The sequence below is a fragment of the Scyliorhinus canicula genome, chromosome 18 (assembly GCF_902713615.1).
Source record: "Scyliorhinus canicula chromosome 18, sScyCan1.1, whole genome shotgun sequence".
In the NCBI taxonomy this organism is placed as follows: Eukaryota; Metazoa; Chordata; class Chondrichthyes; order Carcharhiniformes; family Scyliorhinidae; genus Scyliorhinus; species Scyliorhinus canicula.
The window spans coordinates 70431161-70459133 of record NC_052163.1 but is presented as its reverse complement, the minus strand read 5'-3'; the positions used below and the strand labels follow the sequence as shown (position 1 = coordinate 70459133).

The window sequence follows — 27973 nt, the reverse complement described above, 5'->3', positions numbered from 1 at the left end:
TGTTGTTTTCTCTCAGAACCGTATGGCATTGGTACAGGGCCATTGTCAGTCTGAATGAGTTCTCTATCTTTCAAATGACTAACATGCCTTTACCATTAATAAATATACAGGCATTAATTCCTGTTTTCCAATTGCCATGCAGGCATTTCGCTTTCCTCAGCTCTCGATTGCAACATTCTCTTACCTTGGCGTGCTGGACCAGGTGGTTCGAATTTTTTCCTTCTGCGTTCATACCCTTCCAGCCAAGCCTAGAATCAGAGTGAGAAACAGAAAAACCGGTCACACTAACTCACATTCACAACTGTTCAGATTTACTGAACCACAGCAACAGATCCAAACTCTTTGATTGTCACAGACAGACCGGAGGGGTCTGAAATGCCAATCTGAGTTCTGTTTTTGTATTGATCCCACAGTTGGTAGTGAGATTGAAAAAGGAACACAAAGCTCAGAATGGCAAATTTCACTGGTTAGTGCTGAGCTCAAAACCAGCTTTGAGAATAGTCTTGCATGCGGCTTTGGGAATAGTCTTGCATGCGGCTTTGGGAATAGTCTTGCATGTGGCTTTGGGAATAGTCTTGCATGTGGCTTTGGGAATAGTCTTGCATGTGGCTTTGGGAATAGTCTTGCATGTGGCTTTGGGAATAGTCTTGCATGTGGCTTTGGGAATAGTCTTCCATGTGGCTTTGGGAATAGTCTTGCATGTGGCTTTGGGAATAGTCTTGCATGTGGCTTTGGGATTCAGAATTTATGCAGTCTCATCTACGGCTAGCTAATAAAGCTAAAGGCAGTATTCAACTCAAATACAAAGCATGGTCGAGATTCTCCATTGTCCGATGCCGATATCGTATTCGGCGATCGGGCGGAGAATCCCTTCCGATGGCCAAATCGGGGGCGGTGTCGGTTTGATGGTGGTTTTCGAGTCTCCACCCCCTCAAAAATGGCATCATTGCATCACGCGCCGAACGCTGTTGGAACGGCGTTGGCGAATCACCAGAAGGCCCTCCCCGATGAATTGGCCAAAGGGCCGTACTCTGCCCAGTAACGGGCAGTGATTGGATCCTGCCTTACTGGGATGATTTTCAGAGAGCCTGGGGATACGGTTTGAGAGAAAAGCTGCTGCATTTCTAAAATTACAGAGACCTAAATGAACCTACAGCAAAAACCATCACCGACTGGAAACAAAATTCTTGAACTGAAAGCCTAGATTGAAGAACAGTGTGCCAGAAACACCATCTGAAACAAAGACTCTTATCTTTCATTGCTTTCATCATTATTTTTACACCCTCTTCTCCCCTCTGTGTTTGTCTGTCTTATGTGTGTACGTAGAGAGTGGGACAAGTTTAAGTGGGGGGGGGGAGATTAGGAATTGGATAATAATTTTCTGCATTTTTAATTATAGTTATTGTTTATTCATAAACTTAATTGTGTTTAAATTTACAAACCTGGTGACTGTAGTTATTGAGCAGCTAAGGGATAAAGACTTTGGGTGTTTTTCTAAGAAATATTTGTTAATTTCAATTGCGTTGCGAGTCCGTGTCAAGTTGGGCTGGAATTGACTAGAGGGTAGCAATTCTGGTCAGTAAACGGGTGGCATTTGAGGCAGGGAGTATTGTGGCTGACAAAGGGGGCAGATACATAATGGTGAGTGGGAAGCCGCAGGGGACCCGGGTAGTGCTAGTGAATGTCTAACTGGGATGATGTAGAATTCATGAGACGCATGCTGGGTAAAATTCTGGACTTAGACTCACACAATTTGATCATGGGGGGTGACTTCAACACAGTCATTGATCCTGTTTTGGACCGGTCAAAGACCAGGTCGGGAAAGCGACCAGCGGCGGCTAAGGAACTGAAGGGCTTCATGGAACAGGTGGGGGGCGTAGACACATGGAGTTTTGCTCGGCCGAGGGCGAAGGAGTTCTCTTTTTTCTCCCACGTCCACAAAGTTTATTCCCGTATAGATTTCTTTGTTGTGAGCTGGGCGTTAATCCCAAGGGTGGAGGGGACGGAATACTTGGCCATTGCAGTCTCTGATCATGCTCCGCACTGGGTGGATTTGCGACTTGGTGAAGTGAGAGGACGGCGCCCATTATGGAGGCTAGATGTGGGACTGCTAGCGGATGACAAAGTTTGTGGGCAGATAAAGAGGAAGTTTCAAAATTTCTTGGAAACTAATGATACGGGAGAGGTAACGCTGACTACGGTTTGGGAGGCTCTGAAGGCAGTTATTAGAGGGGAGTTAATCTCTATTAGATCCCATAGGGAGAAGAAAGAAAGAGCGGAGAGAGAGAGATACTCAGAGGAGACAGGAGTTACGCAGAGACCCCCGAGACGGGGCTACTGAAAGAGCGCCGGAGACTGCAGGCGGAATTTGATCTGCTGACCACAGGGAAAGCGGTAGCACAGCTGAGGAAGGTAAAAGGGGCTGTCTATGAATATGGGGAGTAAGCGAGTAGAATGCTAGTGCACCAACTTTGTAGGAGGGAGGCGGCCAGGAAAATTGGGGAAGTTCAGGATAAGGATGGTAACAGTCATGGACCCAGAGGGGGTGAACAAAGTCATTAGGGTGTTTTATGGTAAACTGTATGAGTCAGAACCCCCGGCGGGAGGGGAAGGATGAAGCAATTCATGGACCAATTGAGGTTTCCAAAGGTGGAAGAGGATCTGGTGGAGGGACTGGGGCCCCCCGATAGAGTTGGAGGAGATTGTTAAGGGTCTAGGGAGCATGTAGTTGGGCAAGGCCACGGGGCCGGATGGCTATCCTTAGAATTCTACAAGAGATTTTCAGGATTGTTGAGTCCACTGCTGCTAAGGACCTTCAATGAGGCTAAACAAAGAGGGACCCTACCCCCAACAATGTCACAGGCTTCAATTTCACTCATCTTCAAACGGGGGAAAGATGAGGTACAATGTGGGTCCTATAGACCGATATCGCTCTTGAACGTGGACGCCAAATTGCTGGCCAAGATTTTGGCTGCTAGAATTGAGCACTGTGTCCCAGGGTGATAGGGGAGGATCAGACAGGCTTCGTTAAAATCAGGCAATTGAACTCCAATGTACGGAGGCTCCTAAACGTTATTATGATGCCCTCAGCGGGAGAGGAGGCAGAAGTAGTGGCTGCGATGGATGCAGAGAAAGCCTTTGATTGGGTGGAATGGGAGTACCTGTAGGAAACACTAAGAAGGTTTGGATTCGGTGAGGGATTCATAGAGTGGGACCAGCTACTTTATCAGGCCTTCATAGCAAATGTATGCACGAACAGGGTGAGGTCGGAATACGTTAGGCTCCATCGAGGGATGAGGCAGGGGTGCCCCCTCTCCCCGTTATTATTCACCCTTGCAATAGAGCCATTGGCCATAGCGCTGCAGGCTTCAAAGAACTGGCAGGAGTTGTTCGGGGGAGGAGGAGCATCTGGTCTCGCTCTACGCGGATGATCTGCTCTTGTACATTTCGGACCCACTAGAGGGGATGGGGGAGGTCATGCAGATTTTGAGGGACTTCGGCAATTTTACGGGGTACAAATTGAACGAGAAGAAAAGCGAGATGTTCGTGATCCTAGCTAAAGGGCAGGAGAAGAGACTGGGAGAGCTTCCGCTTAAGATGGTGGAGAAGAGCTTTCGGTACCTGGGTATACAGTTGGCTCGAAACTGGGATGCCCTCCAGAAGCTTAATTTATTCTGGCTGGTAGAGCAAATGGAGGGGGACTTTAAAAGGTGGGACATGCTCCCGCTTTCTCTAGCGGGGAGGGTGCAGACCGTTAAGATGACGGCCCTCCCCAGATTTCTGTTTGTCTTCCAGTGCCTTCCCATCTTCATCCCTAAGTCCTTTAAGCGGGTGAACAACATCATCTCAGGATTTGTATGGGCAAATAAGACCCCATGAGTAAAGAGACTTTATCTAGAGCGCAGTCTTTGGGGGGGGGGGGGTTGCTGGGCTGGGCTGGCGGTGCCGTACTTTTGCAGCTACTGTTGGGCGGCTAACATAGCCATGATTAGGAAATGGGTACTGGGGGAGAGGTTGACGTGGGAGTGGTTAGAGGCGTCCTCATGCAAAGGCACCAGCTTAGGGGCACTTGTAACGGCACCTCTGCCGTTCTTGCTGGCGCACTACTCCTCAAGTCCGGTGGTGGCAGCGGCATTAAGGATCTGGGGTCAGTAGAGAAGACACAGGGGGGTGGAGGGAGCCTCAGTTTGGACCCCGATGAGCAACAATCACAGATTTGGCCCGGGCAAGATAGACGGAGGGTTTAAAAGCTGGCATAGGGCAGGTATTAAAAAGATGGGGAATCTGTTCATAGACGGGACTTTTCCTAGCCTGAAAGCGCTGGAGGAGAAACTCAATTTGCACCCTGAAAATGCTTTCAGATACCTTCAGGTACACGCCTTTCTTAAAAAACAGGTGGTGGCATTTCCGTTGCTACCCCCAAGCAGGATACAAGATAGGGTGGTCTTTGGCTCCAAGGTGGGGGAGGGGAAGGTGTCGGACATCTACCAGGAACTACAGGAGGCAGAGGAAGCCCCAGTGGGGGAACTTAAGGGCAAGTGGGAGGAGGAGCTAGGCGGGGAGCTGGATGCGGGCCGGTGGGCGGATGCCCTAAACAGGATTAATTCCTCATCATCATGTGCCAGGTTTAGCTTCATCCAGTTTAAGGTGGTCCACCGGGCACACATGACGGCAACCAGAATGAGCAAGTTCTTTGGGGTTGAGGATAGATGTGTGAGGTGTGCAAGAAGCCCAGGAGACCATGTCCATATGTTCTGGGCATGCCCGGCTCTTAAGGGATTCTGGCAGGGATTTGCTAAGGTAATGTCCAAGATCATAGACACGCGATCTTTGGTGTGTCAGACGATCCAGGAGTTCAGGAAACGAAAGAGGCCGACGTGGGCAGCACGGTAGCATAGTGGTTAGCATAAATGCTTCACAGCTCCAGGGTCCCAGGTTCAGTTCCCGGCTGGGTCACTGTCTGTGCGGAGTCTGCACGTCCTCCCCGTGTGTGCGTGGGTTTCCTCCGGGTGCTCCGGTTTCCTCCCACAGTCCAAAGATGTGCGGGTTAGGTGGATTGGCCATGCTAAATTGCCCGTAGTGTCCTAAAAAGTAAGGTTAAGGGGGAGTTGTTGGGTTACGGGTATAGGGTGGATACGTGGGTCTGAGTAGGGTGATCATTGTTCGGTACAACATCGAGGGCCGAAGGGCCTGTTCTGTGCTGTATTGTTCTATGTTCTATGTTCTATGTATTGGCCTTTGCCTCCCTGGTAGCCCGGAGACAGATCCTTTTAATGTGGAGGGACTCGAAGCCCTCGAGTGCGGAGACCTGGATTGGTGACATGGCTGGGTTTCTCAGTCTCGAGAAAATAGAGCGTCCATGACGGCGTTCTCTCGGAGATGGCAGCCGTTCTTCGACTTTCTAGGAGAGCATTAAAATGTCAGCAGCAGCAGCAACTCGGGGGGAGGGGGGGGGGGGGGGTGTTAGGGGGGGAATGTTACATATTCTTGTTCTTTTTTCTGTATATAATGTTAACGATTACCTTGTGTTAAATGTTGTTAATGGTTATGCAAAAAGTATGTTTTGATAAAAATTTGAATAAAGATAATCTTAAAAAAATTAAAAAAAAAGATCTGGCAAATGGAGTATAATGTGGGAAAATGTGAAATTGTCCATCTTTGAATCTTTTTAATGCAGAGCTGGACAGATTCTTGAGTAACAGGGAGGTGAAACGTTATTTCCGGGTCGGGAGGGAGGGTGGTGGGGTTGGCAGCAATGTGGAGTTGAGGTTACAGACTCACCAGTCGGATCTTTTTGAATGGTGGAGCAGGCTCGAGGGGCCAAGTGGCTTCCTCCTGCTCCTAATTCATATGTTCGTATTGAAAGTAATATATACATCAGCTATAAACACATGTTGGGTGATGGTTTGAGCATCCTGGGAGGGTAGGGATACAGGAGATGGGGATGGATGGAGTCCATCATCCAGACTTGTCGAACAATAAAGCCATCGCAATGCTGTGACAGAACTATTTACTGCGATCTGCTATCAACAGTTTTTTGCAGGGTTTGATTAAATCACAGAATAAGGTCCAGAGGAGCATTTCTCAGCGATCTTTGCACTGCGGCTAATGAAGTGTTAGGATTAGCGTAAGGTTAGGCTGATGTTAGAGCCAAGACAGAAAAGAACATGGCTTCAACACACTGGAGAACAGAAAACAGACAGTGCATGTGGTTTTCAGAGACCTCTTCCAACATCCCACTGCCAGAGAGATTAGTTAACGGCATGAGACTTAGTAACATGTATCCAAGAGCACGGGAAAAGACAGCTGCTTCTTTTGTTGGTCCTCATATCTAAACAAATATCAGGAAAAGCCCCAGAACAGGATGAGTCCTCCACCAAAGTTTACACAAAGGTGTCAATACCAAGGAAGTAGGAAGATGCTGTCAGCGAGCGCTACAACCAGCGATATCCCCTGTGAATACCTGAAAAGAACACTGACGTTGTGGGCCATGGTGGTTTTCCCTACTACTGCTCAGATAATACTGAAAAATATGAAATAATATCAATATCAAATATTACACATATTACTGATCAAGTGATATTGACCAATGATAGTTTCTCTAATGAGTTGGAGTCTCCTCAGGTGCTTTGTGAGGCTCAGGTAAACCTGGGAAGCCTATTGACCAGACGACCAGACCCCATATCTTCTGATTTCTTGGTACTCCTCTCTTGTGCCAAAGACATCTGTTTATGTGGCATTGTCTGGTGAACCTATTCAATATACCTATCGATCTGTACTTGTATAGGTGATGTATCTTAGTGCTCTGCAAACTTCCTATGTTATTGTCTATTACATACACAATACAAATGGGAATATTTAAGAAACATTTAGCAAGACTTTATAAAATATAACTTAGCCACAGACTGTGTATTGCTCAGCATACCATTTTACACAAGGAAGAAATTTTCGGGAACTGTTGGAAAGAAATGAGATCCACATTCACACACATTATTATTATTATATATTAATAACTCAGCTGTAACACTGGATGAATGTCCAGACTTTTGTCTTTCTCTATGTTTCTCGGTCTCTGGTGTGTCCGTGGCACATCGCTGCATGTTGATCTCTATTTTCACGTCTTCTAGTTACTGATGTTAAGCAGATTGGGGAATGCATGTACAGCCATATTACTCACATGGTCAAAGGCTCTCTGAAATACTTCAAGGCAAATTCTGCCATTATATATTGGCCAAATTCAGGCGAAGAATGAATGCTTGATGGAGGGTTGATGGAGAATTCAGCAGCTGCAGTGATGGTTGTCTTTTCTGAAACTTCACTGGATGAAACACTCTTAATACCAAGCAAAACACATGTTTCGTTAGTTTGACAAGAGTCAAGTGTAGACATGCTGAGCAAATCAATGTGAACAAAGTCAGAGCCACAATTCTATATGAAATAAATCCCACTGTCATGCCTTCTTCCCTTAATATTACAGACTTTGACTGGGACTGTTCCACAAGTTTTCGGCAGAATTCACCCAATGGTCCACTCTTCATGTATACTGAATGTGGGCAGACCATCCAACCCAAAATAAATAAAGCTATAAAGAGTGCTGTGAAGACGGAATTTGCTAAAGTGGACTGGGAAAATCCAGTAAAACTTAGGATGGTAGAGAAACTGTGGCAGACATTGGATATTTCATAACTGTCAACATAAATATATTTAATTAAAAAAGAAAGACTCGATGAGATGGATGCCTAACAAAGGAAATTAAGGATGCTGTCAAATTGCAGGGAAATGCTTGCAATATTGCAAAGATCAAAGATCAGAAGATTGGACACATTTTAGAAACTGACAAAAAAAAAGATTAAAAACGAGGGAGAAGTTAGGGTCTACCCGAGGACCGCCCCCACACACTCACCTGCCAGGTCCCGCTGTGCGTGAGGTGAGTAATTCACGCTGGCGGGACTGGCCAAAACTGGACAGCCGCTCGGCCCATCGGGCTCGAAGAATGGCCGAGGAGGCTGCTGTCAACGGCCCCCGATTGGCGTGGCAGGAATCCCACCGCCGCCCTAAAAACGGCATCAGAGAATAGGGCAGCCGGCATCGGGGCGGCAGGGGGATTCGCGCCTCCCCCCTTGCGATTCTCTGACCCGGCGGGGGATCGGAGAATCCTGGACAAGGAGTTTATACAAGTGTACAAAAGAAAAATAGTAGCTAAAATCAGTTTTGGTCCCTTATAGGGTGGGAAACAAGGAAATGGCAGGAGCATTCAACAGGTCTTTTGTATCAGCGAAAGACACAGTAAAAGACACCACAAATGTATTCCAAAATTATTTGAAAATCAAAAGGCAAAAGGAGAACTTAAAATAATTACAAATCACTGGGGAATAGGTACTACGGAAACTAATGGGATTAAGGGCTGAGAAGTCCCCTGGACCTAATGGCCTCTAGGGTCTTGTAAGAAGTGGCTGCAGAGATAGTAGATGCATTAGTTATAATCCTTCAAAAACCCCTGGATTCTGGAAAGGTCCCAGTAGTCAGGAAAACCACAAATTTAACGCTGCTATTTAAGAAAGGAGGGAGACAGCAAGCAGGGAACTCTAGGCCAGTTAGCCTCACATCAATCATGGAGAAAAAGCTTGAATCCATTATTAAGGAAGTAATAGCAGAATATTTAGAAAGCCATAATACAATTGAGTATAGTCAACATGGTTTTGTGAAAGGAAAATTGTTTGACTAATTTATTAGAGTTCTTTGAGGAGTTACCGAGCAGAGTGGATAATAGAAAACCAGTATGTAAATGCACAGATTATAAGAACATAAGAACATAAGAACTAGGAGCAGGAGTAGGCCATCTGGCCCCTCGAGCCTGCTCCGCCATTCAATTAGATCATGGCTGATCTTTTTTGGACTCAGCTCCACTTTCCGGCCCGAACACCATAACCCTTAATCCCTTTATTCTTCAAAAAACTATCTATCTTTACCTTAAAAACATGTAATGAAGGAGCCTCAACTGCTTCACTGGGCAAGGAATTCCATAGATTCACAGCCCTTTGGGTGAAGAAGTTCCTCCTAAACTCAGTCCTAAATCTACTTCCCCTTATTTTGAGGCTATGTCCCCTAGTTCTGCTGTCACCCGCCAGTGGAAACAACCTGCCCGCATCTATCCTATCTATTCCCTTCATAATTTTAAATGTTTCTATAAGATCCCCCCTTATCCTTCTAAATTCCAACGAGTACAGTCCCAGTCTACTCAACCTCTCCTCATAATCCAACCCCTTCAGCTCTGGGATTAACCTAGTGAATCTCCTCTGCACACCCTCCAGCGTCAGTACGTCCTTTCTCAAGTAAGGAGACCAAAACTGAACACAATACTCCAGGTGTGGCCGCACTAACACCTTATACAATTGCAACATTATAATGAACAGAATTGTGTACTGAGGCGGCACGGTAGTACAGTGGTTAGCACTGTTGCTTAACAATGCCAGGGACCCATGTTCGATTCCCAACTTAGGTAACTGTCTGTGCGGAGTCTGCACGTTCTCCCTATGTCTGCGTGGGTTTCCTTCGGGTACTCCGGTTTCCTCCCACAAGTCCCGAGAGATGTGCTGTTAATTTATTTAGACATTCTGAATTCTCCCTCTGTGCACTGAGGCAATATGGGTAGAGCTAAGAAATAGGAAGGGTGCAGTAACATTGTTGGGACTTTACTACAGGCCTCCCAAAAGTGAGTGTGAAGTAGAGGTACAGACGTTATAGAAAAATGTAGGAGCAATAGGGTGGCCGTGATGGGAGATTTTAACTTCCCCAACATTGAATGGGACTCATGTAGTATTGGAGGCGTAGATGGAGCAGAATTTGTAAAGGGCATCCAGGAGTTTTTTAGAGCAGTATGTAAATAGTCCAACTCGGGAAGGGGCTATACTGGACCTGGTATTGGGGAAGATCCCGGCCAGGTGGTTGAAGTTTCAGTCAGTGATTACTTTGGGAATAGCGATCACAATTCCGTAAGTTTTAGACATGGACAAAGACGAGAGTGGTCCTAAAGGAAGAGTGCTAAATTGGGGAAAGGCCAAGTATAACAAAATTCGGCAGGAACTAGGGAATGTGGATTGGGAGCAGCTGTTTAAGGGTACGTCCACATTTGAAATGTGGGAGTCTTTTAAGGAAAGGTTGATTAGAGTGCAGGACAGACATGTCCCTATGAAAATGAGGGGTAGAAATGGCAATATTAGGGAACCATGGATGACGGGTGGAATTGTGAGACTAGCTAAGATGAAAAAGGAAGCATACTTAAAAGGGGACTTAAAACTGATGAAGCTTTGGAGGAATATCGGGAAAGTAGGACAAATCTCAAACGTGCAATAAAGAGGGCTAAAAGGGGTCTAAAAGGGGTCATGAAATATCTTTGGCTAACAGGGTTAAGGAAAATCCCAAAGTCTTTTACTCGTATATAAGAGGGTAACTGGAGAAAGGATTGGCCCACTCAAAGACAAAAGAGGGAATTTATACATGGAGTCAGAGGAAATGGGTGAGATTCTTAATGAGTACTTTGCATCGGTATTCACCAAGGAGAGGGACATGACGGATGTTGAGGTTAGGGATGGATGTTTAAATACTCCAGGTCAAGTCGGCATAAGGAAGGGGGAAGTTTTGGGTATTCTAAAAGGCATTAAGGTGGACAAGTCCCCAGGTCCGGATGGGATCTATCCCAGGTTACTGAGGGAAGCGAGGGACGAAATAGCTGGGGCTTTAAGAGATATCTTTGCAGCATCCTTGAGCACGGGTGAGGTCCCGGAGGACTGGAGAATTGCTAATGTTGTCCCTTTGTTTAAGAAAGGTAGCAGGGATAATCTAGTGAATTATAGGCCTGTGAGCTTGACGTCAGTGGTAGGCAAACTGTTGGAGAAGATACTGAGGGATAGGATCGATTCACATTTGGAAGAAAATAGACTTATCAGTGATAGGCAGCATGGTTTTGCGCAGGTCTTACCAACCTAATAGAATTCTTTGAGGAAGTGACAAAGTTAATTAATGAGGGAAGGTCTGTGGATGTCATATACATGGACTTCAGTAAGGCGTTTGATAAAGTTTCCCATGTCAGGTTGATGTAAAAAGTGAAGTCGCATGGGGTTCAGGATGTACTAGCTAGATGGATAAAGAACTGGCTGGGTAACAGGAGACAGAGAGTAGTGGTGGAAGGGAGTGTCTCAAAATGGAGAAAGGTGACTAGTGCTCGGAACACTGTTGTTTGTGATATACATAAATGATCTGGACGAAGGTATAGGTGGTCTGATTAGCAAGTTAGCAGATGATACTAAGATTGGTGGAGTTGCAGATAGCGAGGGGGACTGTCAGAGAATACAGCAGAATATAGATAGATTGGAGATTTGGGCAGAGAAATGGCAGATGGAGTTCAATTCAGGCAAATGCGAGGTGATGCATTTTGGAAGAACCAATTCAAGAGCGGACTATAAAGGTCAATGGAAGAGTCCTGGGGAAAATTGATGTACAGAGAGATCTGGGAGTTCAGGTCCATTGTACCCTGAAGGTGGCAACGTAGGTCGATAGAGTGGTCAAGAAGGCATACAGCATGCTTGCCTTCATTGGACGGGGTATTGAGTACAAGTGCCGGCAGGTCATGTGACAGTTGTATATGACTTTGTTAGGCCACATTTGGAATACTGCGTGCAGTTCTGGTCGCCACATTACCAGAAGGATTTGGATGCTTTAGAGAAGGTGCAGAGGAGGTTTACCAGGATGTTGACTGGTATGGAGGGTGCTATGAAGAAAGGTTGAGTAGATTAGGATTGTTTTCGTTGGAAAGACGGAGGTTGAGGGGGGACCTGATTGAGGTCTACAAAATTATGAGAGGTATGGACAGGGTGGATAGCAACAAGCTTTTTCCAAGAGTGGGGGTGTCAATTACAAGGGGTCATGATTTCAAAGTGAGAGGGGGAAAGTTTAAGGGAGATGTGTGTGGGACGTTTTTTACGCAGAGGGTGGTGGGTGCCTGGAACGCTTTGCCAGCGGAGGTGGTAGAGGCAGGCACGACAGCATCATTTAAGATGCATCTAGACAGATATATGAACGGGCGGGGAACAGAGGGAAGTAGATCCTTGGAAAATAGGCGACAGGTTTAGATAAAGGATCTGGATCGGCGCAGGCTGGGAGGGCCGAAGGGCCTGTTCCTGTGCTGCAATTTTCTTTGTTCTAACTAGGGAAGGGGCCGTACTTGATCTGGTATTGGTGAATGAGCTGGCCAGGTGGTTGAAGTTTCAGCAGTGGGCCATTTCAGGAAGAGTGACCATAATTCAGTAAGTAGTCAAAAAAATTTACAGTACCCAATTAGTTTTTTTCAATTAAGGGGTAATTTAGCGTGGCCAATCCATCTACCCTGCATATCTTTGGGTTGTGGGGGCAAAACCCACGTAAACACGGGGAGAATGTGCAAACTCCACATGGACAGTGATGCAGAGCCGGGATCGAACCTGGGACCTCGGCACTGTGAGGCAGCAGTGCTATCCACGGTGCCACCGTGCTGCCATGATTCAGTAGGTTTTAAGGTACTGTTGGATAAAGATAAGAGAGTCCATGGGTGAAGGTGCTAAATTGGGGAATGGCTACTTCTAATAATATCAGGCAGAAACTGAAGAATCTAGATTGGGGGCGGATATTTGAGGGAATCTATGCGTGGAACCAGACGCGAGGTACTGAATGAATATTCACCAAAGAGAAGGACTCGGTAGATAATGAGTCTGGGGAAGGCTGAGTAGATAGTTTGGGTCACATTGAAATCAAAAAGGAGGTGTAGGGCATCTTGAAAAACATTAAGGTAGATCAGTCCCCAGGGACTGATGGATCTAACCCAGAATACTGAGGGAGGCAAGGGAGGAAGTTGCTGGGGCCTAGACAGAAATCTTTGTATCCTCACTGGCAGGTCCTCACCTACAGGTGAGGTCCTAGAGGACTGGAGAATAGCCAATGTTGTTCCTTTATTTAAGAAGGGTAGCCGGGATAATGCAGGAAATTACTGGCCGGTGATCCTCACGTCAGTGATAGGAAAATTATTGAAGAGGATTCTTCGAGACAGGATTTACTCCCAGTTGGAAGTAAGTGGATGTATTAGCGAGAGGCAACATGGTTTTGTGAAGTGGAGGTCACTAACGTAATTGAATTTTTCAAGGAAGCGATGGCAATGATTGATGACAGTAGGGCAGTGGATGTTGTCCACATGGACTTCAATTTGACAAGGTCCCTCATGGCAGACTGGTACAGAAGGTGAAGTCACACAGGATCAGATGTGATCTGGCAAGACGGATACAGAACTGGCTCGGTCACAGAAGACAGAGGGTTGCAGTGAAAGGGTGCTTTTCTGAATGGAAGGTTGTGTCTAGTGGTGTTCCGCAGGGATCAGTGCTGGGACCTTTGCTGTTTGTAATATATATAAATGATTTGGAGGAAAACGTAACTGGTTTAATTAGTAAGTTTGCGGACGACACAAAGGTTGGTGGAATTGCGGATAGCGATGAGGACTGTCAGAGGATACAGCAGGATTTAGATCATTTGGAGACTTGGGCAGAGAGATGGCAGATGGAGTTTAATCCAGGCAAATGTGAGGTAATGCATTTTGGAAGGTCTAATACAGATGGGAAATATACGGTAAATGGCAGAACCCTTCAGAGTAGTGACAGGCAGAGGGATCTGGATGTACAGGTCCATAGGTCACTGAAAGAGGCAATGTAGGTGGAGAAGGTAGTCAAGAAGGCATTCATCAGCTGGGGCATTGAATTTATAAATTGGCAAGCAATGCTGCAGCTACATAGAACCTTAGTTAGGCCGCACTTGGAATAGAGTGTTCAATTCTGGTCGCCACACTATCAGAAGGATGTGGAGGCTTTGGAGAGGGTACAGATGAGGTTTACCAGGATGTTGCCTGGTATGGAGGGTATTAGCTATGAGGAGAGGTTGGATGAACTCAGTTTGTTCTCACTGGAATGATGGAGGTTGAAAAGCAACCTGATAAAAGTCTACAAAATTATGAGGGAAGTGGACAGAGTGAATAGTCAGAAGCTCATTCCCATGGTGGAATAATCAATTACTGGGGGCATAGGTTTAAGGTGTGAGGGGCAAATTTTCCAGGAGATGTGCGAGGCAAGTTTTTAAACACAGAGGGTAGTGGGTTTGGTAGCAAGTATGGTAGTGACCTTAAAGGGGTGTCTTGACAAATACATGAATAGGATGGGAATAGAAGGATATGGTCCCCGGAATGGTTGAAGATTTTACGTTAAACAGGCAAAATGGTCGTCGTAGGCTTGGAGGGTCAAATGTCCTGTTCTTGTGCTGTATTTTTCTGTGTTCTTTGAATGATTTTGAATACAGAAAGAAGATTTACAACACCGGCTTAAAGTCCAATAGTTTTGTTTGCAATCACTAGCTTTCGGAGCGCAGCTCCTTCGGTGCTATGTCTTTTCGTCCGACGTCATTTCGTCCAACGACACTTCGTCCACGTCTTTTGGTCCAACGTCTTTTTGTCCGCCCGTCTTTTGGTCCAACGTCACTTCGTCCAATTATCCAATTACAAATAGTTTAATTTAGTTTTTCAATGTTACTGCTCAAGGATTCTCTCCACCTATTTCGCCTCTTGAGGTTGAGTTCTGCATTTGTGCTGCTTGATCTCCAGACATTATTAAGATAAGCTGCAGGATATTCACCCATGTATGCTCCAGCGTGATGAGAGCCATTGTATCTGATGGAATATTTGATCATTTCAGACCTGTAATGCCAGAACCCACTGCCAACCAGAGGTTTAATCACTCGACGAAAATCGAGTTTAAATCTGCTTCTTTCAGAACTGCACTCATTGTCTAAATCCAATTAGACTCCCACTTATATCTGTGTCTGTCGGAATTGTAGAATATCAAATCATCTTGTCCTCTCCCCATTATTCTCTCTCGGGTACAGTTCTGGAAATCTAACTTTTAGGGAATTTCGGGAATTTACAATTTACATCAATTTTAAGTAATTTCGGGATATTCTACAATATATCCGAAGAGCTTTAAACCTGAAAAAGACTAGGCATCAGATAAACAAAGAATGGAGACATTTCGAGAATGTGGGGCATACATTGCAGGTATTATTAACTTTTAGGGAATTTCGGGAATTTACAATTTACATCAATTTTAAGTAATTTCGGGAATTTTAAGTAATTAGTAAACTTTTAGATTTTTTAACTGCATTTTTAGATTTTTTAACTTTTTAACTGCATTTTTCAACTTGCATTTACTTGCATTTTATCAATTACTTGCATTTTAGCAATTAAATTCACTTGCTGTATTGTACTTGCATTTTATCAATTAAATGGTTTTATACGGAGTTAATTTGTAATTGGATAATTGGACGAAGTGACGTTGGACCAAAAGACGGGCGGACAAAAAGACGTTGGACCAAAAGACGTGGACGAAGTGTCGTTGGACGAAGTGACGTCGGACGAAAAGACGCGACACGGCTCCTTTTTCAGGTGAGCCTGATAAAGGACACTTACCTGAGGAAGGAGCTGTGTTCTGAAAGCTAGTGATTGCAAACAAACCTGTTGGAGGTTAACCTGGTGTTGGAGACTTCTTACTGTGCTCACCCCAGTCCAACACCAGTATCTCCACATAATGATCTTGGAAGCAGTTCAGAGAGGGTTCACGAGGCAGATTTCTGGGATGAAGGGGTGAAGGGGCTGTCTTATGAGGAAATTATGAGCAGCTTAGGCCTGTACTCATTGGTGTTTAGAAGAATGAGAGATGATCGTATTAAAACATATAAGGTTCTGAGGGGACCGGATAGAATGGATGCTGAGAGGATGTTTATACTTGTGTGGACATTTAGAACTATGGCACATACTTTCAAAATAAGGGTTCTCCCAATTAAGAAGGAGACAAGGAGGATTTTCGTTCTCTCAGAGGGGAGTCATACCTTTGAATTTTCTTCCCCACAGAACTGTAGAGGCTGTGTCCTTGAATGTATTCCAGGCTGGGTTGGACAGATTTCTGATCAACAAGTGAGTCCATGGTTTTGTGGGGTGGGGGGTGGTGGGGGAGGGGGGGGGGGGACTGGATGGCCCAAGGACTGGATGGCCAAAGAGCTAGATGGCCAAAGAGCAGGCTGGCCCAAGGACTGGATGGCCCAAGGACTGGATGTCCCAATGACTGGATGGCCAGAGGGTTGGATGGCCAAAAAGCTGGATGTCTCAAGGGCTGAATGGCCAAAGAGCAGGCTGGCCCAAGGGCTGGATGGCCAAAGAGCAGGCTGGATGGACAAAGGGCTGGATGGCCCAAGAGCTGAATGGTCCATGGGATGAATGGTCAATTCTTCTCCTATTTTTTCTGAACTGATGAACCTGCTTAATTAATGCTGAGTTACTGGGTTAAGTGGTCACACACCATCCACTGCGCTAGCTGAAACCAGGTAACTCAGTCCATACCAGATATTCCTGTTCATTTGACACTGTCCTACTTTGGATACTGCATTGTCTTACCTTACTCATGGATGATCGACTAGAATTGGGCATGTTCTTTTGCCTCTCTTTGTTCTTCCTCATATTAGTGTTATAGTAATCCGGAGCTGCGGTTGGCTGAGCATGATCTCTAGGAAATAGGCCAGATCGACCACCAATCGATCCAAACTGCCAACCTTTGAAGGAAGGGATCAAGATTCAACATCTTTGTGAGGCCATACCTCTCAGCTAACTCTCTGTCACACTTTACATCTCTGCTTCTCTTCTGTGTCTCCAACTGTTTATATTTCTACCCCGCAAAAGTTTCTACCAAGTTTTAGAGTGAAGTAGAATTTGTAGAATCTGTGATCGACAAGATTTTAGACTTTTTTTGGTTTAACTATTTGTACCAATGTGAGAAATGTTAGTGGCAGCATTCATCACCAGGTAAAGGGTAGTACAGTTAGATACAGAATTAAATTTCCTCCATGTTGTCCAACGTTCTGAAGGGAGGCACAGCACAAAGTAGAGAAAGAGTAAAGCTCTCAGTTCAATAAAATATTTTTAAATCAGGTACAGCAGAGATTTGATATGGAGCAAAACTCCATCTATTCTGCCTCTTTAAACTTTTTCTGATGAGGTAAAGAATGATTTAAGTTCAAAGTAGAGCTTCCTCTTGTTAGGATACCGGCCCAGACCCAAAATTTGTTAGGATACTGGATGAGAACCCCAAACATTTGTTTTTGTAATACTGTGAGGAAAGGATACTTCATCCCAGGAGAGATGACTCTGATCAAAATGTATCTTTTTGTTAAAACAAACTTCAATTTAAACACAGAATTAACCACATTATCAAATAAATCGTTCCACACTTTTCTTAAATAAAAGGAAAAACTTGAACTTACTATTTAAACCTGCTACTGACTCCAATTAAGCAACCCGATAAAGTTCAAATGCGACTTATAAATAAAGTTAACAAAACAGGTTACTTGTTTAGCTGTGCAGAGTGTTACGGACCAGAGTTTAGAGAACCCCAAAGTGTATCATGGACATTACCTGACCCAAGACTTTTACTAGATTGTGGTATGGGGAGCACATGGCCCACTCTACAGGTGTGGTGCAGCGGAAATTTAAAAGTTATTCTTAAAGCAAAACAATGTTTATTCTATGAACTCAGTTAACCTTTTTAAAACATGCAGTGAACATCCGGAAACGACTTTGTTAGTTAACCGTTGAAATATGGCTGGGCAATTTTTCATGCCAAATGCCATAGCTTTGAGTTGGTATATACCATCTAGAGTCACAAAAGCTGAAATCTCCTTCACCCTTTTGGATAAAGGTACCTGCCAGTAACCTTTAAGTAAATCCAATTTGGAAATACAAGCTGATTGTCCCACTTTCTCAATGCAATCCTCCAAATGTGGAATAGGATAAGAGTCCGTTCTTGTAACTGCATTAACCTTTCTATAGTCCACACACAACCTTTGGGTACCGTCCGGTTTTGGTACCATCACAATGGGTGAGCTCCATTGCTGCCACCTACTTCAATTATGCCATTTTATAAGCATCCTTTCAATCTCTTTGTTAACCTGCCAATTTTAAAGGGTTAAGTCTATAAGTATGTTGTTTGATTGGAACAGCATTTCCCACATCTACATCATGTATAGCCATTTTAGTACTTCCCAATTTATGTCCACAAACTTGCTCATGTGATAACAATAACTCTTTCAGGTCAGTCCATTTTTCCTCTGGAAGGTAACTCAACAATTTATCCCAATTTTTAAGAACATCCTTGTTTTCCAATTTAATTTGAGGTATGTCAAATTGACAGTCATCTGGATTTGGTTCGTCACTTTGAGTTAGAATCCTTAAAACCGCCTCCTTTTTCTCTCCTTCCCTTTCAAAGTACCTTTTAAGCATATTCACATGACGCACCTGGTGAGTTTTCCTTCTATCTGGCGTTCTTACCACATAATTCACCTCACTTAATTTCCTTTCAATCTGATAAGGTCCACAAAACTTTGCATTTAAAGCTTCACCTACCATCGGTAACAATACTAAAACTTTACCTCCACTGGCAAAACTACGAACTTCGGATTTCTTGTCCGCTACCCGTTTCGTCGCATGTTGTGCAACTTTTAAATGGTGTCTAGCCAATTCACCTGCTCCATTTAATCGTTCCCTAAAATTTGACATGTAATCCAGTAATGTAAGTTCCGACTGCTCACTCACCAATTTTTCCTTAATCAATTTAAGTTGTCCTCTTACCTCATGACCAAAAATCCGTTCAAAAGGACTGAATTTGGTTGACTCATTAGGTATATCCCTAATTGCAAACAGTACGAATGGAATTCCTTTATCCCAATCCTCTGGAGTTGACCAGGCACGTGGATGAAGGTCAAGCAGTGGATGTAGTGTACATGGATTTTAGTAAGGCATTTGATAAGGTTCCCCATGGTAGGCTTATGCAGAAAGTAAGGAGGCATAGGATAGTGGGGAATTTGGCCAGTTGGATAACAAACTGGCTAACCGATAGAAGTCAGAGAGTGGTGGTGGATGGCAAATATTCAGCATGGAGCCCAGTTACCAGTGGCGTACCGCAGGGATCAGTTCTGGGTCGATGATCAGCCATGATCACCGAAGGGTGGGTCAGTAAATTTGCAGTTGATACGTAGATTGGTGGAGTTGTGGATAGGGAGGAGGGCTGTTGTCGCCTGCAGTGACATAGATAGGCTGCAGAGCTGGACTGAGAAGTGGCAGATGGAGTTTAACCCTGAAAAGTGTGAGGTTGTCCATTTTGGAAGGACAAATATGAATGCGGAATACAAGGTTAACGGTAGGGTTCTTGGCAATGTGGAGGAGCAGAGAGATCTTGGGGTCTATGTTCATAGATCTTTGAAAGTTGCCACTCAAATGGATAGAGCTGTGCAGAAGGCCTATGGTGTGCTAGCGTTCATTAGCAGAGGGATTGAATTTAAGAACCGTGAGGTGATGATGCAACTCTACCTTGGTCAGGCCACATTTGGAGTACTGTGTGCAGTTCTGGTCGCCTCATTTTAGGAAGGATGTGGAAGCTTCGGAAAAGGTGCAAAGGAGATTTACCAGGATGTTGCCTGGAATGGAGAGTAGGTCTTACGAAGAAAGGTTGAGGGTGGTAGGTCTTTTCTCATTAGAATGGAGCAGGATGAGGGGCGACTTGATAAAGGTTTATAAGATGATCGAGGGAATAGATAGAGTAGACAGTCAGAGACGTTTTCCTCTTGTGGAACAAACCATTACAAAGGGACATAAATTTAAGGTGAATGGTGAAAGATATAGGGGGGATGTCAGAGGTAGGTTCTTTACTCAGAGAGTAGTGGTAGCATGGAATGCATTGCCTGTGGAAGTAGTTGAGTCGGAAACATTAGGGACCTTCAAGCAGCTATTGGATAGGTACATGGATTATGGTAGAATGCTGGGGTGTAGTTTGATTTATTCTTAATCTAGGACAAAAGTTCGGCACAACATCGTGGGCCGAAGGGCCTGTTCTGTGCTGTATTTTCTATGTTCTATGTTCCAATACCCAAATCAGGGCTGGCGCCGGTTTAGAACATAGAACAGTACAGCACAGAACAGGCCCTTCGGCCCTCAATGTTGTGCCGAGCCATGATCACCCCTCTCAAACCCACGTATCCACCCTATACCCGTAACCCAACAACCCCCCCCTTAACCTTACTTTTATTAGGACACTACGGGCAATTTAGCATGGCCAATCCACCTAACCCGCACATCTTTGGACTGTGGGAGGAAACCGGAGAACCCGGAGGAAACCCACGCACACAGGGGGAGGACGTGCAGACTCCACACAGACAGTGACCCAGCCGGGAATCGAACCTGGGACCCTGGAGCTGTGAAGCATTTATGCTAACCACCATGCTACCCTGCTGCCCCATGGTTTGACCCCGGTCAGCCATGCTCCGTCCGCTCTGAAATGCTGTCACCACGTTGCGCACCCCTCGACGTTGCAACAGTGTCGGTGCATCATCGGCAGGCCCTCCTGTGATGCTCTGCCCCCGATGGACCGAGTTCCTGACCATGCCTCAGCGATCGGGAACCCGGCACGGCGGCTGCGAATTGTGTCCAGCGCCGCCACACTCGGCCCGGGATCTATGCCACTGGCCGGGGCAGTTTCCACGCGGTGTGGGGGGACTGGTGGGTGTGCCAGGGGGTGGCCTGCGGGTTGCAGATGAGGGGTCGGGTCCGCGCATGGCCGGCGCCATTTTTTACGGCGTGACCACTGCATGTCGTTGCGCCGCATGTGCGGCCAGGGACCCGGCCATTCTCCAGCCGTTGTCGGTGCGGGAGCCGGGAGTTTCACCCAGCGCCGCTACTAGCCCCTCACCATGGAGGGTTCGGCACTGATATTTTCATTGTAAAACACCCACGAATTCTCCGTTTGAACCAACCCTTAGCCGTTGAAACGGAGACTCCAGCCTATTATTATAAGATCCGGAAAGAGACGAACAGGTTGAATCAAAGGAAAAAGGTTTAGTGCAGCAGAACAAAAGTACAGAGCATTTAATCTAGTACAGGAGCCAGCTCACAGTTCAGGGCCCTCTGGTTTTATATAGAATATAAAAGGGAGTGTGTATTCCCCATAGTGCCCCATGACCTGCTTAATCCGAGGTTATGACAACTGTGCAATTTCAAGTAGGAATTAGAAAATGCTCTTGGGGGTTAAAAGGATTGTGGTAAACCACGGTTACACCTGTATTAGGTGACGTAAGGTAGGACCTGTACTACAGGTTCACCGGTAGCCCCTGCCTGCTGGCTCCGCCCAGTAGGAGGAGCGTGTCCTCTATTCAACAGCCATTTTGCCAGCTGCTGTGGGAGGCCACACATCTTACTGCAATAAAGCCACAGTTATATCCAACCGTAGTCTTTGGACAATTGATCGTGCATTAAGGATCAAGGAATATGGGGGGGGGGAGCGGGATCAGGGTATTGGACTTGATGATCAGCCATGATCATAATGAATGACACGAAAAGCCAAATGGCCTCATCCTGGTTCTATTTTCTACGTATTTTCTGTGTATTAAAGGCTTCCGAACTTCCCACACACTAAATATTTATACCTCGCCAACACCAAGTCACATCAGCGACATTCACAACAGCTATTTAAGAATGAGAAGCAGTCTAGTGGATTCAGCCAGGGATGACAAGGTAAGTATGCCCTGAGGGGAGGTTGGTAGTCCTAACCTGTGCCAGGGACAGTGCTGAGGCTGGCCCTCTGGGGAGCCAATTGTGTGTGGGCAAGTCCTGTTGTGTGTGATGGTGGGTGGGGGGGGGGTGGGGGGGGGGGGGGGGGGGGGGGAGTATCAAGGCCTTTGAAGGGGCGGATTGTTCAATAACAGAAGGTGTGGGCAGTGAGGGTGGGAGGGTACCTGGCATGGGTAGAGGGGACCTTGCATTTTGGAGCTGGGGTGGGGGAGTGAGTGAAGTTTACATTGGGGGGAATTTGCGTTGAGGAGGAAGTTTGCATTGGGAGGGGGGAAGTTTGCATTGAGGAGGAGGGGAGATTTGCTTGGCGGGCGGAGTTTGCATTGAGGGGAGTTTACATTGGGGGTAAGTTTGCATTGGGCGGGGAGGGGGAGAGACTCTGATAATTGTGTGGTGGGAGGAGTAGAAAGAGCCCCCCCCCATACCTTTGTGGTGGCGGAATATGGTGATGGGAGTTTAACATCTGTTCTGACCAGGGCGCCCTTGAAAGATGGCGCCCTGATCTCTATGGAGCCGGCCTTGTGTCTCCATTAGGTCCGCCCTGTCAGAGTGGCTGCCTAAACCACACTGCCAGATTTGTTTTTCACAGATTGGCTCAGGATCTGGTGTGAAAACTCAGATGTGTATCTGGAGAGATACGAGCCGGTTTTCAGTCGTAGATGGACACTCTAATTATGGGAGCATTCCACCCCTTGTTTCTATGGCCTCGTGTTCCTGGCCCCTCAACCACTGGAAAAACGTTGGTTTATATTTACCACATTTCAACCTTTCAGAACCGTGAAGACCCTGTTACATTACCCTGCAATCTACACTGTTCGAATGAGAAAAGGCCTCATTTATTGTCTTTTACTTTATTTTTCCTTATGTCAGACAGAATCCTGGTGAATCACTAATGTAACTTCTCCAAATTTTCAATTATCCTTCTATCGTGTACCCAATACCGAGTACAATCAGTAACAAGGGGCGAGTTTCTCCGTCCCGGCAGACCCGCTCTCTGGCGTGGCTGGCAGCGGGATTCTCCGTCCTGGCAGACCTGCTCTCTGGCGTGGCTGGCAGCGGGATTCTCCGTCCCGGCAGACCCGCTCTCTGGCGCGGCGCACCCCTGCTGGCAGCGGGATTCTCCGTCCCGGCAGACCCGCTCTCTGGTGCACCCCTGCTGGCAGCGGGATTCTCCGTCCCGGCAGACCCGCTCTCTGGTGCACCCCTGCTGGCAGCGGGATTCTCCGTCCCGGCAGACCCGCTCTCTGGTGCACCCCTGCTGGCAGCGGGATTCTCCGTCCCGGCAGACCCGCTCTCTGGTGCACCCCTGCTGGCAGCGGGATTCTCCGTCCCGGCAGACCTGCTCTCTGGCGCCTCGCACCCCTACTGGCAGCGGGATTCTCCGTCCCGGCAGACCCGCTCTCTGGTGCGGCGCGCCCCCGCTGGCAGCGGGATTCTCCGTCCCGGCAGACCCGCTCTCTGGCGCGGCGCCCCCCCGCTGGCAGCGGGATTCTCCGTCCCGGCAGACCCGCTCTCTGGCGCGGCGCCCCCCCTGCTGGCAGCGGGATTCTCCGTCCCGGCAGACCCACTCTCTGGTGCGGCCCCCCCCTGCTGGCAGCGGGATTCTCCGTCCTGGCAGACCCGCTCTCTGGCGCGGCTGGCAGCGGGATTCTCCGTCCCGGCAGACCCGCTCTCTGGCGCGGCGCCCCCCCTGCTGGCAGCGGGATTCTCCGTCCTGGCAGCCGTACAATGGGGTTTCTCATTGTGGCCACTCCCAAGCCGTTGGGAAATCCAAGAGTGTGAATGTACTGCTGGTGAAGCGGAACATCCCGCCAATGAAAAATCCCGCCTGTAGTCTTGTTCTACCCCTCCTGCATAACACTTGTCCATATTGTCTGTTCCTTGCGCGGAATGTTGAAAGCTCCCAGAGATGGCGGGGACTGGGTTTCTGCAATTTCCCGTTGGTCTGCTGGGCGACAGCATGAAGTCAACAAAGTCAGTTTTTAGGGATTTCTCATTAAAATGATTGAACCAGCATGGCAGTGTGATTGGATGGCTGACCATGCCCTTTGGGCATCTGACCAATCAGGATGGGTATTTATCTTGCTGCATCGCTGAGGTCCTAATGCTGGTTTATTACAGTCTTTGCAATTTGCCCTTGTAACTCACCTGGTTCAAGCCCATCCATTGGAAGCAGTTTGATGATGTCTCCTTTACGAAAGTTCAGCAAGCTTTTGTCATCTGTGATATAGCTCTTCACAGCCATGACGTGGTTGGAGACCTATAAGACAGATATAAAATGTCAACTCAATCTTACAAAGTAACAGGACTTCAGTTAAGTGAACAGGTGAGCGCAATTCTCCGGAAAAGGTTCCAAGTGTGGTAGCGAGCGGGAATTGCTGCTTGCTTCCTGGCGCTCGGCACAGCGAGGCCGGCAACGCAATTCAACATTAATTGGTCCACTTAACGAGGCCTCTTGGCTTCTCATCTCAAATAAAGGCTCACCAGCTGATTCACCAGGACCGCACTTGCCAGCCTCTGCTAACAAGGTTGAACAGCACTTAAGTTGCACTTCCAGCCAACCCCAGCCAGCTCGCAATAATGACGCCAAGTAGACCAACCCAAAGATTCGGGGATGCTGCCAGACGCTGTGGAGGCCAGGAGGGATGTCCTGTTCCCCTGAGGGTCCCGGATAGTCAGCCACAGGGATTCCAGTGCTGCCTGTGATGAGGTGGTGGCAGCTGGCAGCTCGATGAGGACTGGCCTTCAGTGCCGAAAAAGTTCAACAATCTACACTGGACAGCATGAGTGAGTAGACACCACCACCAATGACCCCCCCTCCCAAGGGAGCATCCACCCCTCAACACCCCATTTGACTCCCAGCCCTTCCTCCACCCCATCCCCCCTCAACCCACCCCCAGCCAACCCTCCCTCGCACCCCCTCTCCCACCACTGTGAGACACACATGTCCAACAATACCCTCTGTGTCTTCTCAGAAAAAACTCTCTCATAATCGTCAGGAGAGAGCCCAGACTGGTGGAGGGGTGCCGGTTTTAAGAATCCTCACCTCCTTTGAGGAACGGGCCCGCAGTGACTGCTGTGGCCGAGGACAGATCGGTCAGCTATGCGGAGGCTGGTGGACGCCACAGAGGTGAGGAGCCACCAGGCTCCACCCGGACCTGTCAAATGTGAGTAGTGGCTTACTGACTGACCCATGCCTCCCACTGACCACATGTCCATTCTTCCTCAGGTCCTCCAGCCGATGGCACCGGCCCATTACGGGCGGCCCCAATCCTAACTCCGAGGAGAGCTCCGAGCATGCAACTGTAGGCGCATCACAGCTGTCATCCCCACCCTCCACCAGCACAGATACACACACCTCGGTGGGACACGTACGTGGTCCGGCATCTAGGGCACAATTTGGTGAGCACCACACTACTGATGATGCACATCAGGTGGAGGAAGGAATCCCCAGGCGAGACAGCAGTCGGAGGTCATCTGGATCCCAGGACTCAGCTGGGTCCCAGCCTGATGTTGAGCCTCTGGAACAGAGTTACTGCGGGCTAATGGGAATGATAGAGACCAATCTTTGCGTTCAGAGGGAGATGTTAGCGTCACTCCAGCAGGTCCATAGCCAGGGGCACAGGAGATGGTGCCGGCAATGAGTGGCACCGAGGCCAACACTGCAGGGTTGGCGACCGCAGTGTAAAGCCTGTTAAACAACATCGGCACCATGAGTGAAGATGTCCAAGGCGTTGCGCAGTTGGTGACGGCCATGGCTGAGGGTCTTGGCTGGATGTCCGACTCGCTGAGGGATGTGACCAGTACCAGGCCGACCTTTATGAGGTTCTGTGGGACATGTCCCGCTCTCAGATGGGAATGGCCGAGGCGTTGCGGAACTTGTCCCAGTCGCAGGTGGGCACAGCTGAGGCGCCGCAGAGCATGGCCCAGTCACTGAAGAGCATCGCCGAGGGCATCGACATGATGGTGCAGACCATGGGGAACCGCCAGGGTTGGCAGAGCCAGATGATGCAGGGACAGCCGGGTCTCGAACCAGCTGCCCCTCCGACCCAAGGTGGACCCCACGGCCCTAAGAGCACCGATCGGGTTCAGGAGCTGCCAGGTGCCAGGTCATACCCATCCCATGGAATGGGGAAGTTGGCCACCAGCTCCCCCCGAGTTCCACCCCTCTGATGAGGCTGCATCTCCCAGTCAGGGCGGCACGGCTGTGTATATGCCACAGTCAAGTGAGCCGGGGCCTTCCGATTCCAGAGCCCCCAGAGGACGCCCACCGAAGGCTGGCTGCCTCTACCTCTAATGTGCATCCTGGGGAAACACCTAAACCGTAACGGTAGAGCTAGGAGGGCAAAGCATGTCGAGGATCACAGAGGGCACCGGGTGAGGAGAGGATGGGTGTGTGTGTGGGGAGAGGTATGGGGTGGGGGAGTCGGTGGAAGCACCATCAGGAGTGGGGTTTGTGCAACACATTAAACCCCTTTTTGTAAAGCCATTATGATGCCTCTGTCACTTCCTTCCGCAATGCGGGGTGATCCCCAGACCCTTTGCCCATCTCTCCAGGCATCCCCTCCCTGTCCCACCCTCTGGCTGTGGATATGTCCCGGAGCTGTGTCCCATTCCCTGTGTGTTCGGATGCTGTGTGTGTGGTGTTGCCGCCTGGATTATTCAGGCATCACGGTCTGATTGCAATACTAGGCAATGACACCCACATGCTACGTGCCCGTAGCCATTCCAGGCAACATCCTGGTAAATCTCCTTTGCACCTTATCCAAAGCTTCCACATCCTTCCTAAAATGAGGCGACCAGAACTGCACACAGTACTCCAAATGTGGCCTGACCAAGGTTTTGTACAGCTGCATCATCACCTCACGGCTCTTGAATTCAGTCCCTCTGCTAATGAACGCAAGCACACCATAGGCCTTCTGCACAGCGCTATCCACTTGAGTGGCAACTTTCAAAGATCTATGAACATAGACCCTAAGAACTCTCTGCTCCTCCACATTGCCAAGAACCCTACCGTTAACCCTGTATTCCGCATTCATATTTGTCCTTCCAAAATGGACAACCTCACACTTTTCAGGGTTAAACTCCATCTGCCACTTCTCAGCCCAGCTCTGCATCCTATCTATGTCTCTCTGCAGCCGACAACAGCCCTCCTCACTATCCACAACTCCACCAATCTTCGTATCGTCTGCAAATTTACTGACCCACCCTTCAACTCCCTCATCCAAGTCATGAATGAAAATTACAAACAGCAGAGGACCCAGAAATGATCCCTGCGGTACGCCACTGGTAACTGGGCTCCAGGCTGAATATTTGCCATCCACCACCAATCTCTGGCTTCTATCGGTTAGCCAGTTCATTATCCAACTGACCAAATTCCCCACTTTGCTATGCCTCCTTACTTTCTGCATAAGCCTACCATGGGGAACCTTATCAAATGCCTTAGTAAAATCCATATACACTACATCCACTGCTTTACCTTCATCCACGTGCTTGGTCACCTCCTCAAAAAATTCAATCAGACTTGTGAGGCAAGACCTACTCCTCACAAATCCGTGATGACTATCTCTAATCAAGCAGTGTCTTTCCAGATGCTCAGAAATCCTATCCCTCAGTACCCTTTCCATTATTTTGCCTACCACCGAAGAAAGACTACTGGCCTGTAATTCCCAGGGTTATCTCTATTCCCTTTTTTGAACAGGGGCACGATATTCGCCTCTCTCCAATCCCCTAGTACCACCCCTGTTGACAGTCAGGACGAAAAGATCATTGCCAACGGCTCTGCAATTTCATCTCTTGCTTCCCATAGAATCATTGGATATATCCCGTCAGGCCCGGGGGACTTGTCTGTCCTTAAGTTTATCAAAATGCCCAACACATCTTCCTTCCTAACAAATATCTCCTCGAGCTTACCAGTCTGTTTCACACTGTCCTCTCCAACAATATGGCCCCTCTCATTCGGAAATACTGAAAAAAAGTACTCGTTCAAGACCTCTCCTATCTCTTCAGACTCAATACACAATCTTCCGCTACTGTCATTGATCGGACCTACCCTCGCTCTAGTCATTCTCATATTTCTCACATATGTGTAAAAGGCCTTGGGGTTTTCCTTGATCCTACCCGCCAAAGATTTTTCATGCCCTCTCTTAGCTCTCCTAATCCCTTTCTTCAGTTCCCTCCTGGCTATCTTGTATCCCTCCAGCGCTCTGTCTGAACCTCGTTTCCTCAGCCTTACATAAGTATCCT

At 47.5% G+C, this 27973-nt stretch overlaps 1 protein-coding gene across 1 annotated transcript in view; it reads right to left on the bottom strand.

The window, feature by feature from the left end:
• The window catches only part of myo15b (myosin XVB), a 709406-nt gene that overhangs the window by 91077 nt on the left and 590356 nt on the right, over window positions 1-27973 (bottom strand). Inside the window, exons 50-53 of the mRNA XM_038776546.1 lie at window positions 23876-23987; window positions 16511-16665; window positions 7178-7332; window positions 185-248 (exon numbers count right to left, since the gene is read on the bottom strand). Coding sequence (XP_038632474.1) covers window positions 185-248; window positions 7178-7332; window positions 16511-16665; window positions 23876-23987 — 486 coding nt within the window. The remainder of the gene's footprint in view (window positions 1-184; window positions 249-7177; window positions 7333-16510; window positions 16666-23875; window positions 23988-27973) is intronic.